Genomic DNA, 13,564 nt, shown 5'->3' on the forward strand with positions numbered 1-13,564 from the left:
AGCAAAGCATTCAGGAACATCTCCTATGAGATTTTAGTAGAGAAGGTGGTAAAAAGTGGACTTACACTATGCTATTAAATGGATACAGAGCTAGTTGAATGCTTGTATCCAATATGTGTATATTAGTAGCTCCAAATTAAGCTGGAAGTGTTGTTGAGTGATGTACCATAGAGTTTCATTCTAGTCCTATGCTTTTCAAAGTATTTATACATGATGTTGGATAAATGGTTAGAAAATACATTTTTCAAATGTGCAGATGATACAAACATGGGGTGGCAAATGCCTTAGAGGACAGTATCAAGTTTCAGGAGGACCTTGATGAGCTGGAACAATGGGCAGAAACAAGGAAGATGAATTTCAGTGGGAACAAGTGTGAAATCCTACCTTTGGTTACGAAAAATCAGAGGCATGAATATAGGATGGGGAGAACCATACTGACCAGGATGTGAACTTTTTCAGAGAGTGTTTCAATTAAGTCCATGATTGTGCCATTTTCCATTTCATTTTTTGTTTGCTTGTCCATGTGATTGTTGTGGATTATCTAATAGGTTATAATTTTATGATGTAGATTTCAGATTTTTATGCTGAACATTTTAATTAACTTTTTATAACTTGGAAGTTACCTAGAATCTTTGGACTGTGGCAGGATATAAATATGATAAATGTATGCACATGCATGCAAAAAAAATTCAGGATATCTTGAACCAACAGTGTGATGCAGCTGCAGGAAAAGCAAGGCTGCAATCACAATACTCTACTGTCAAAAACAAGACACATCATCTATTCGGCATTGGTCAAATCATACCTAGAATATTACAGCCACCGCATTTTAAAAAGAGCATTTACAAATTGAAATATGTTTATAGGAATGCAACCAAAATCATAAGTGTCTGGAAGATAAAAGTTATAAGGAATTATTTGAAGTGTTGGCTGTGTTTAGCCTGGAGAAGAGAAGAATATGTAGACACACGAGCTATCTTCAAGTATGTAAAGGACTGTCATGTAGAAATGTTCAAATTTGTTCCAGAAGATAGAACAAGAAACAGTGTTTTCAAACTGCAAAGAAGAAGATTTTAGTTGAATGTCAGGAAAAAAATCCTAATGGTAAGAGCTGATTAGCAATGGAGCAGATTGGCTTGGGAAGTGGTGGACTCTCCTGTGATGCAAGCATTTTTAAACAGAGGCTGAATGCCATGTGTGAGAGATGCTATATTAGGGGTTGCCTAAACTGGGCAGATGATCTCCAGGCTCCCTTCCAAGCCTAACACTCTATGATTCTAGAGAACACTAAAATTTCATTCAATTATTTTAATTATGATTTTGGGTCAATAAATTAAGGTTTCATTGGGTTAAGATTAAACTTAGATGTGCTAGTTTAGTATGAATTTAATTATTGGACATAAGTTTGCATTAGATTTATATTCCTCATTTTAATTAGAATCTGTTTTACAGCTTCTGGTCTTTCATGCCAAGAGAACACCAGTAATTATATCTGAGATGTTTGGTGTATTTTGAGAAAATATAGCAATTTATTAGAGTGAGGTATAAATACATATTTCAGTTTTTTCAGGGGTACAGAAAAACATCAAAGATGCTACATAAAATCCAGTATGAAATGTTCAGTTTACTTATTCAATACCTTAAAAAGAAACCTTTGAACAGTGAAATCAGCACACAGAATAAACTTATATACATCATTTTAGAATTAATGGAAACCACTTTTACCTATCCAAACAAGCATAGGGAACTTAGTATCTGATCCATCCATTAATGTACATATGAGATGTGAAGTTAAAGTATTTCAATTTGCGACAGCATTTTGTACATCTTAAAATGTATCTCATTATTACTTGTAGAGTGGGTCTCCTTATATTTTGATTGTTTGTAGCTCAAAAATTATAATGAAACCTGAGGTTGGACACAGGACTTAGTCATTAGATTTTTATTGGTGACTTTTATCAAACAGCAAATATCTATAACAAGGGCTTCAAACTTTTTCAGGCTGTAATCCTTGTTAGTTTAAAACTTCCCAGAATCCTTGATCAAGGGGCAAAGCTCTAGTGATAGAAAGTTGGCTGCATTTGAGTGAATTTCCCTCCCCCCCTTAATTTCTCCAGGAACCCCATCAAGTTCTCATGGAACACTAGGATTCCATGGAACACCTTTGAAAAACCATGATTTATAAAACGTTTATATTCAAGGATTTAAACATTCCAGGCAGCTTATTCATATAAAATGAGTAGCACAAAATCATTGCCTCCTGCACACAGTGGTACTAGGGGAAAGAATCCTATAATGCTCCACAGAATTATTTTTCATTCTGCAAAATAATAAATATAAAGAGAATATCAGTTTGCAGATTTCTATACATCTGTATGTATATGTATATGTACATGTGCATGTGGTATATCAGATTTTCATCATATTGAATATAATATTTCCTTTAAAAGGATGGAAGAATTCTGTTTCTCCATACATCAATTCAAAACTTGGTATATTATGAGATGGCTACCTATAAAGATCCTGTAAGTGCATTTTTCCTAATGTTTATTTAAATTTAAGGTCAATATATGTACTAACATGGGTTTGTTTCTTGTTTCAAAATTCAGTATAACGCCAATTAAAATTATACATTGACATGCTTATTCTTTTCAAATAAGGTTTGGTTGTGTGCGATGGATATCACAGAGATCTGCTACACTGGACAGATCTTCATTCACTTTGGAATCTTAGAAGCTGACAGGACAATTTCAGTACAATTATATGAAAATTATCATTTCAGTAGTTACTAATGTTGTTTCCAAAAGGCTGCTGAAAGAATAGTCCTACATGTTACTACTACCTTGAGTTGCTGTGCCCTTTATGTAATAAAGATTGACACACAGTTATTGAATCTATGCATAGAAGGTTATGTACAATACAGATCTCTGCATATACATGCAAAGGATTCTTTCATTTACTTCAGTGGAAATTGGTTATGGTTTTTTCAATCACAAAATGCCAAAATCCATTAACACTTGTTTTATCAACTCCTAAAATGGTGTAGGTTATACATGATCATATCTTGCATGATTTTTCCCATGACTGGTACTTCTGGCATTCAGAAAAAATAAAGGTTGAGGTTCCTCAAATTTCTAGTTAGAAGAAGTGGTTAGTAGAATGTTGGCTGAGTTCACTGAGTTTAAGCTGCATGATAAGCGTAAAATCATAACTTGCCACAGATCCTATCTGATTTTATTTATTTATTTATTTATTTATTTATTATAAAAGGACTTATATGGCTCACAACAATCCATAAAACATAGTTAAAAACATACCCTTTCCCCTGGGCACCAGACCGAACAAATGAAACATGTTTAATTTGTTAAAAAATGGAAGCTAGCATGTACAGATCAAAACCTCCAACACACACACACACACACACATATATGCACTGTATATATATATATATTCTCATCAAGAGTGAGCCTAATATTCTTTTGTTAGAAAAATTAAAGTAATGGTTTATTTGGAAGTATGCTCAACTGTCCAAAAAAAAAAAAAAAGGACAAATGAAAGTAAGAGAGTAAAGGTGGTGGCATGTAGCATTCTGGAAAATCATGGCAACCATTTTGTGAACCTGGGAAGCCCACTGAGCAACCATTTTGGGGCAGCCCATGTGATTTTAATTAAAAAAAAATCTTTGCAATCACAGCAATTATTACATTTCTGAGTTTCAAACTTACTTTGTAAGAATTTAATGTTATTAAATATTTATTCGAAATAATTATTGCTACCTTAACATACCAGTATTTTGCTTCCAAAAACTATATAGGAGTATTAATCCAGTGGTCCAATAACCTTTTACATTTTTTTCCTATTTTTATTTTTATATATCACTTAGTCAGAAATTGCTTTCATTAAAAATACATTCACCATTTAGGTCATCCATTTACAACATGATACAGCCTATCGACAACTGGTAATCATGTGCCAGAAACCAAAATACAAATTGATTCACTTCAGAAGCTTACCTTCTCTGGAACTGGTCTTTCAAGTTTATATACCGAACGATGGCATTGTTTTCACAAGGCTTGTGAGTAATAGGAATAGTTGTGTAATATTGTGAGTGTATAGTTGAATGACATATTGCTGAAAGGACTATAATTATTTATGAATTATAACTGCCGGTTTCCTTATGATTCCTCTAATCATATGGTATGGCTCCTATATGTTATTTGATATATCTGGATATATCTTTGCAGCTAGTCATACAGGAGAAAAGGTTTCTAGTTGTGGAGATACAGTATATGTGGAGATTTTTAAATATTTGAATTTATTATCCCAAGATTCTTGAACAGTGAGCACTTTTATTACACGCAAAGTATAAAATGGTTTTATGGACATTTGTCAAAAATCTGTGCAAAATAGATATGACCAGCTGTCTTTCAGCTTTCATTATCTATGGAGATTTCTGCTAAAGTATTGTAATTCTTGCCAAGTTGTCTTTTAGACGTTCCCATATGACATACATCATTGTCGTGATTTAGGACTAATGGTACTGAACAGCCATTACCTTACATAAAATAATTCTCTTAATAATGAAAGTGTGGAAGAATACTAGTAAATGTATGGAATAACAGCCCTCTGATAAAAAAACATTTACTAATTTTATATGCTTAACCGTTCAGTTTTATGTACGTAGTTGTTATAATTCCTCTGTGTTAGGAAAGAGAAAAACTAGCAACAGGAATTCTTTATCTGAAAACACATCTGTTTTTATACATTAGGTGAAAAAGCAAGGATTTGATGGCTACTCTATTATAAAGCCTTTGTTCAATCTGAATCCGTATTTTTTACTATGGACTAAAGCTATAAACACAGTGGACAATGTTTGTATATAACAAATTAAAATAATATGCATATTTCAGGACAGATCACTTTTTATTGGCCTGAAATCTGGCACTGTGGATATTTTAAGTATTCTAGAGGAAGGCAATGAAATGACATTTCCTGAAAAAGGTATGAATAATACATTCATTGTTAATAATTTAATGTACAGATAAATTAGAAGACTTAAAACATAGGTCTGTGTAGTAGAAATTTTTCTAGCGTACATCACTAACACATGGTTCCCCCTCCCCTGGATACCTGATTCTATGGCTGGATTCAAAACAAGCACAGTGAGCAAGAAGGGACAGTTTATAACCATGGTTTAGCATGCTGTATAAATCCAGCTGTTTGCTTAAAGCAAGCCCCACTTATTTGAAGCATATGCACAAAGGATTGCAATTTAATTCACTTATGTTGTCATGGTAACAATCTAGTTTCTGTTCCTTGATGAGTTTTATCTTTAAATTACATACTTACCATTTAGTTGGGCATCATGCCCAGAAAAGACCATTTAAATATTGTGCAACTGTTATTTAGATTACAAGAAACTTCAAATAGATAACATGGCTACTCCATGAAGTATACTATGTAGATGCAATTTATATAATTAAATTAAATCCTCTGGCTTTAAATATTCTAGTTTTATATTTTCATACCATTATTCTAGCAGAAACATTTTAATGTTTAACATTTATTTAAATTTGCTTTCCTTATGTGTATTATTGTTAAAATTAGCCCTAAACCTAACCATATTTCTTAAGCTGGTTTAAGTAGAAGTATGACGCTTTTGTTATCCTTGCTCTAGTTCAAATAGCTTAAATAAGTATTGAATGCAAGTGAAAAACCAGTGTGTTGATCACCGGTAGCTCCATCCATGTTTGCAAAAATAAGAAGCATAATAGTTTTTGTTTTACAATATATGATTTTATTATTAGTCATTTTGAGAGCTAATAAAATGTGGAATAGTAATTCAATACTTACTGAAAGTTACAAAATATAAACAATGCACATAGTTCCTGTATTGCATTGGCAGAATATTTTAAAAATACCATTCTTTGGAGGGAGTACTGCATGATGACATTTTTAATACAAGAATTCATAAAATTAGCTAAAGTTGATGAATGTGTGAAGTAATTGCCCCAGGGATAAATAGTTCAGACGTTATTTGCCAGAAAGTGGATAACTGCTATAATTTTTTTTTTAAGCTCTGTTTTAAATACACAAATTTGTTTGTCTTTTACACTAAAGGTGACAAATTAAAAGCATTAATCTCAAAATGGAATTCTGGAATTACAGTGTTAAAATATGTTTAAAGTTTTGCGAAACACCTGTGTGAATGTTCTTAACAGCCAAGGTTCTGGGGAAATAGCAGGAGATGGAGAGTTAATGAATGTAATTGCTGAGATCATACTGTTACATGTCTCTGAATGAAAATTATGGTAGTGTGGAAGGACATACAGTAGTTGTGTAATATGAACCATCTCTTTATCTCTCTCCATTTTGGCTCAGAGATGTATTAGTATTGGGACAATAGAATCAGAACCAACCAAATGTACTCTAGGTTTCATCTTAGTCGTATCTTGCAAAGAGAACATAAGTACATGATTTTGTGTAGATCAGTGTTGTTTTTCACCTGTGGCCCCCTTGAAATATCCTAGGGCCCCCAGGGGACCATATGGTCCCAGTTGAGAACCGCTGGTGTAGATCATTAGTATATGATCCAAAAAAATCAGTGTCTACAGGCTTATTTTTTTTCAAGGGATTAATACGTCCTTACCAGGAAGGGACGATGCCAGAAGACTGAGTAATTTTTTTTCACAATTGACAAGTGTTCTCTCCCTGCATAATACTGTACTGTGTAATACGGTTCTTGTCACCTACTTAATTCCACCCACAAATATTTTAGTCAGGAGTTCTGTAACACTTTTCAATTATTTTGTACAGTTTAACTTTTGTCATTCAGTTGCTTTCAAGTCTTTGTGACCTGTTGAACATCATTTTGTCAGGACTGTCTATCAGTAACTGCTTATTTGAGTTTTTGTAAACTCATCCTTGTATATTCAGTGATAGTATATAGGTACCTCATCTTCTGTCACTCTCTTTTTCAGTTGCTTTCCATTTTTTTAAACATTTGGTCCTTCTCCAATGACTTTTGCTTTCACATTATGTGTCCAAAATATTTAAGCTTTAGCTTCATTATTAATGCTTCTAGTGAGCAGCAGTTCACTTTATTCCAGCTGAAACTGCTGTAGATGTAATAAATACATCTGTTTTTAAGTTGTTCCTAATAATGGGCAATTACAATTCCATTTATCTGGTATATTTTTTCTTTTTATTTATTAAATATTTTTGAATAAGCAATTAAAAACAAAGAGGGAGATCACAGTAGTTTACAAAGACATGTTTTATCTCAACTATCTCATAACGGTAAATATTAAATATCTATTAAAATATAGAGAAAAAACTTCTCTCTTGAACAATGTTTAAGTGCATATTCAGGGCCAAACCAAACATGACATAGACAAACTTTGCAGTGCTGTGGTCACTGTTAAAACAAAAGGAGGGGTCCAGTTTTAACTACAATGAAGATATGTGAGGAGCTGAAATTTATTCCTAGAAGTTTTCTTCCTTTCTTCAATCTTTCTGTGATACTGTCATTTCTGCAATTCAGTTATTTCTGAACTCAGAAATGAATCCAATGGGAGAGAGCCCATGGGGATGCAATTAGTCATATATTAGTGTTCTTTAGCTCTTAAAAATGGGCACTTTGAACACCTCCCAAGCACTTTTTATTGTGAAGGGGTTCTTTTGAGAAATGTTACAGACCACCTACAAATAATTTTAAAGGTCAATATTCAGCTGAAACCAGAACTTTTCTTGCTGAGACTAATGGATAGACAATTAGAAAAGAGTGATGGAACATTGTTTTTTAATATGATAACTGCTGCAAGATTATTATATGCACAAGAATGGAAAGATTCTGAAATACCCACAATGGAGAAATGGTTGGCAAAGATGACAGAATTAGCAGAGATGGCAAAATTGACTTGTCTGATTAGGGAAAGGACAATAACCACATTTATTAGCAACTGGAAACCCCTTATGGACTTTTTGCTGAAGAAAGAAAAAAAATGAACTTGTGATTTATGGGTTTGATGAAAGGGTAGATTATGGAAAGAAGGAAATTATGATGTAATTTTAGAGCAAGAGGGCAAAATATAAATGCATTTATAACCATTGTTAAGAAGATTGGAAGCTGCTTCTTTATAATCTTTTCTATTTTCTTTCTTAACTATTCACTAATTTTGTTTGTTTTCCTTATTTCTTCTCTAAAATTTATACTGTTTTTATCTTGTTAAAATTTTATTTAATAAAAGTTATAAAAGAAATAGTACCGACCACCAACAAAGAGACTGTTGTTATCTTTCCTGTGTTTCCAGGGTGGCCTTTATTATATAAAAGTTTTACAAACTTATTTCCTAACCTTATTAGATATCATTTGAGTATATGTTACAAATTATATACCATATTTTATTGTGTTATAGTATCAATATAAGTCTTAATATATTAGAATAATTGACAATGTTGTTGTTACAGATTTACAGGTTTTATAGGTTCAATCTCATGGGTTAGTTTTAATTGATTATATGTAGGTCCTGTTTATTTTTATAGGTTAATAGGCTTTGTAGGACTACAGGATATGATGGAATGGAATTATGAAGGCCAGACTCAGGAATATAAACATTTTCCTAGCTCGCCAGAGGAGCGTGGGAGATACAAGAGGATGAGACTGGCACCTCCCTGAGGAATTCATCCTGTTGTGGCTGGATGGCTTGGGAGCTGGAGTTTCAGTCTGGGAAGATTCTTGCTAGAGGTTGTAGCTAATAAACAAAGCTGAACTGAATTTGCATTGTCTCTAGGAGTTCCTTGGGCTAGGCCTGACATCAATCTTCCCAGACTCCTACTACCTTCAAGTTGAAGGAGTTTGAATCATGGCAACAGATCCTCAGGGAGGTGCCAGTCTCATCCTCTTGTATCTCCCACACTCCTCTAGCGAGCTAAGAAAATGTTTATATCTCTGAGCCTGGCCTTCATAATCCCATTCCATCACACAGGCTTAATCATTTGGCTTAGTTTTATACATTTTGGTCATACTTTATTTATATTTGCCTCCAAACCAACTCTGGACAGATAATATAGCAAAACAATATAAAAACAATACAAAATAAATAAGATGAGATCTGGCCACTCAGTACAAAAACACAGACAAAAACACATCCAACAAGGGGCTCCATCCACTCTAATCCAAGTCTTGGGAGAACAGCCGGGTGTTCATGACCTTTCAGAATGCCATCAGGGTAGGAACCATCCAGATCTCAGGAGGGAACTCATTCCAGATGGCAGGCATTGCAACAGAGGAGGCCCAATTCCTGGGTCCTGATAGATGGCACTAATTAATCAAAGGGACCTGTGAGCTGTGAGGTGATTAGTTATGAGTGACTGTCTGGAGAGCCTCCCAATCCAGGAAGGGATGCAACAGGCATACAAGCTGGAGCCATGCAAAGGCCTTCTTGGTCACAGCTGCCACCTGTTCTGCCAGGTTTTATGCTTACAATGCATACAATGTAAAGCAAGATAAGATGAAGAAGAGAAATTGGCTTAAGCTACCCAGTAAACTTCACAGTTGAGTGATTTCCCCAATCTTAGCCCATCCCTTCTAGCAACTGTATTTCTATTCTTGAACATTGATGCTTGCTCCTTGGGAGGAAAGCTATGGCAAACCTAGGCAGCATATCAAAAAGCAGAGACATCACCTCGCCGACAAAGATCCGCATAGTCAAAGCTATGGTTTTCCCAGTAGCAATGTATGGCTGTGAGAGCCGGACCATAAAGAAGGCTGAGTGCCAAAGAATTGATGCCTTTGAACTGTGGTGCTGGAGAAGACTCTTAAGAATCCCCTGGACTGCTAGGAGGTCAAACCAGTCAATCTTAAAGGAAATCAACCCTGACTGCTCATTGGAAGGATTGATAATGAAGCTCAAGCTCAGATACTTTGGTCACCTAATGCAAAGAGAGGACTCTTTGGAAAAGACCCTGATGCTGGGAAAGATTGAAGGCAAAAGGAGAAGAGGACGGCAGAGGATGGTTAGATAGCATCACTGAAGCAATGAGCATGAAACTGAGCAAACTCCGGGAGGCAGTGAAGGATAGGAAGGCCTGGCGCAATGTGATTCATGGGGTCACGAAGAGTCGGACATGACTTAATGACTGAACAACAAAAATGTTTTTATTTATAATATTTGCATAATGTCTTGAAATAAAGCTTTCTTGGAGGATTACAATCAGATAACAGGCCACATACATCTTTACTTAGAGTTCAGGGAACAAGTAATAACTGAGGCTAAGACTATTGACAGCATATGCTAATTAGAGTAAGCAGAAACAGGGCTATATAGACAACTTGTCTGACATAGTTCAGGATAGACCCTAGCTAAAATAATGTTTAAACATTATCTTGTATACAGAGAGTAATGCTTACACATAGAAATACTCATTGGGAACCATTTTGACACTGAAAGATGCATTAATAGGACTTATATAAAGTAAATTGAAGTGCTTGAAAAAGACCGTGAGTCTTACAGCATGATAAAGGTAAGTGTGAGTTGTTTATATTACCACAGGGTACCCCCTCTGAAAAATTTTAGTAATGCTATGGTTTGTGGTATTACTGTGTAAAACTAGCCATACAGCAATTAACAAATCTGAAAGCTCAGGGAAGCAGAGAAAAAGACATAATCCTGCAGATTGTATTATTATAATCTAAAAATAAAAGGTGTATTCAAACCTTAAAATTAGGTAGCACAATTCAGAACTGGTATTTATTTTCTATCTTCAAGAGGAAATAGAAGAAGATGCTTCAGCAAACTATCATGATGGTCCTGTAATAGCAGTGGATTCCTGCAAGAATCTTTCTATCTTTCTGAGTTGTGGGTAGGTAAAGAGATCAATGTTGCCTTTTTATAAAATAAGGTCATAAAGTGATGAAATAGGACAATGATGATTGCACACAAACCAGTGTCTCTTTAAAAAAGAATAAAAGATCAGTGCTCTGAAGAATAATGCTTGGCAGGGTATTTTGTGGCTGCCCCCTTAATTTTTCCAAACTGCATCTGGATTTCTGATTAGAAGAGCTGCCACAGCAGTTTCTAGAGCTTCTCTTTCCAGCATTTGACTGCTTATTCATACTGCTGCTAAGCAGGGTGGCACTGTCTACCCCTTTGCAACCTGACAAACTCAATATTATAGGAGGTACGCATATCTTACCCAAGGCCTTTTCAAATGTAGTACTCTCATTATATTTCAGAAGACTTGTTTCTATTTCACAAGATCTCATCTTCAATTTCAGAGATGTATGAAATACCATTGAGAAATTCCTTTAGCTACATTTACTTAAGACATTTTTAATTCTACTTTTGTTAGAAAAGTAGGATAGTCAGCATGTCATTGGGGTGTATTGTGCCTATTGCAATCCCATGATTTATCCACCTAACTCATGGGTTATTTTGTCAAATGCTTGCTGAAATCAAAATATGTCTATAGCATTCCAGTAATTATTTAAGGAAGTTAATAAACAAAATGTATCCTGTTCAGAGGCATGCAGATGGGGGCAATCTGAAAATAATGTTAATTTAAAATAATAACTTGAAAAAACAAAACACAGTAAGGTTAGTCTGGCAAGTTATATATTAACAAATGCAGGCTGATTTCTGGTGATTTAAACTATTCTTTTTATGACCTTCTCTAGAATCTTCCAGGCCTTGATGTCTGAATGACTGGCCTGAGTTCCCCTGCATCCTCTTTTTTCCCTTTTTGAAGATATGGGCAACATCTGTCCTCCTCCAGTCATCTGGCATTAAATCAGTTCTCCAGGATTTCTCCAAGATTGAACAGGCTATAAGTTAGTTCCTTCATTACCCTGGGATGCAATTCATCTAGTCAAGGAGGGTTCAAGTTATGCAAAGTAAAGAGGGATTCCCTGATCAAGATTTAATCATCCTGTTCTTCACAGTTTCCTGTTGGAAGCCTGAACTAAAACAATTGAATGGCTCTGACTTTTCTTTATGACATGTTAGTATTTTGCATTCTTCACTGAGCAGCTGGTATGCTGATTTTTTTCTTCTTCTTCTTCTTTGGAATATAAATGAAATAGCCCCTGTTTATTATTCTTGGGATTCTCTGCTAATATCTCATTCATAGCTTTTGCTTTCCTTTTTTATAATTTTGTTAAAGATTACAATTAGAAAAATAAAAACGAATACAAACTACAAACAATGTATGATTAAAGAAAAAGAAAAAAGAGTGGAAGTGTATAAAAGAAGAACAAAAAAAGAAAAAGAAAGAAAATATATAAAGAAGTTACTTCCCCCTTCATTGCAACAAGCATAAACAATTTTAGCAACTTATCACCATCTTTTAGAATACAACAAATAAACTTCATAAAGTCCAAAAGTGTCATCATTCATTCCATTTCAGCAAAAAAAAAAAAAAAAAAAAAACCATTAAGGGTTACCAGAAATAACTACAAATTTATTTTAACCTTGATCAAATAAGCCAACTCTATATTCATTCCCGGTACTTTTAACGATCTTGGTTTTTCGTTCCTTCAGATAATGCCTTAGTACTTGATTTCTTTTCATTTTTTCCTTGTCCCTTCTCAGAAAACTTGAACAAACTCTTTTGTATATGCAGTAGATAAAACTTATCCAAATCACTTTTCTGATTTAATATTTGTATGTCCCCTTTAATTATTAAGTCATCAACCACTTTTATTTGTATATCCAGTATATCCTCCTTTTCCACATCCTTCTTGTAGCTTGTCATATTTAAATCCTCATTACAATCAGTTTCAGTCACTTCTGGTATAGCTTCTTTTTCTTTTGCTGTAAAATCATTAGCACACAATCTATCTATACTATCAGATATTCTTAAAATTAATTTCTGAGTCCATAATTCAAAAATATCCTTCAAATTATCCAATGTTAAAATAGTTTGCTCCATTTTTTTGTTGACAAGTCCAATTTAGGTATTCTTTAACTGTAATCTTTATGCTCTTCTAGCTCCCTCTAGTGTTCAACCTTCAAAGTCCCATCCTATCATGTTTTTTTCCCCCAAAAAAACCCAAACAGCCACAGTTTCTCACAGGAAGGATTATTATAATAAATTATAAAATTAATTTCAATTATTCCATATCCATTTGGACTCTTAGTCCATTTTTTAATTTCCGACATCAACCTTTTTGCTGTTTAATCCAAAGAAAATAATACTTTCCCAAATCTTTAAAGTCATATTTGAACTTCTTTCATTCAGGAGAAGGAAATTCACCCAGTGATTACAAAAAAGACCTTGTGGTTCCAAAGGGTCTTAATATTTCCAAAACAATAAAAAATGAATTCCAAAAAAGTGATTAATAAATGAGGCTCAGTCGAACTTTATGCCCTTAAAAAGGTTATGACTGTGAGCTTAGGTGGAGTCCCTTGACTCCCAGCCACTCAACTCATAAGCTGACTGAAAAAAAGCTTGGTTCCTGCAGTCTACTCATGAGGAGTAGCTGTCCAGAGTACATGTGGGCTATCTCAGGATCTCTCCTTCTTCTGGAGAGATTTCACCGGCCAGGATCCAGCATCCAGCCACC

General features: G+C 34.3%; 1 protein-coding gene across 1 annotated transcript in view; it reads left to right on the forward strand.

The window, feature by feature from the left end:
- The window catches only part of LOC112540307 (uncharacterized), a 93,478-nt gene that overhangs the window by 35,479 nt on the left and 44,435 nt on the right, over window positions 1-13,564 (forward strand). The window contains exons 14-17 of the mRNA XM_088134692.1: window positions 2,451-2,525; window positions 3,923-4,075; window positions 4,911-5,001; window positions 10,770-10,863. Of these exons, the coding sequence (XP_087990818.1) occupies window positions 2,451-2,525; window positions 3,923-4,075; window positions 4,911-5,001; window positions 10,770-10,863 (413 nt within the window). The remainder of the gene's footprint in view (window positions 1-2,450; window positions 2,526-3,922; window positions 4,076-4,910; window positions 5,002-10,769; window positions 10,864-13,564) is intronic.

This window comes from Python bivittatus, unplaced genomic scaffold (assembly GCF_059951505.1).
Source record: "Python bivittatus isolate LINGU-HERP-01145 unplaced genomic scaffold, Pbiv_v1 ctg000080_np1212, whole genome shotgun sequence".
NCBI lineage: Eukaryota > Metazoa > Chordata > Lepidosauria > Squamata > Pythonidae > Python > Python bivittatus.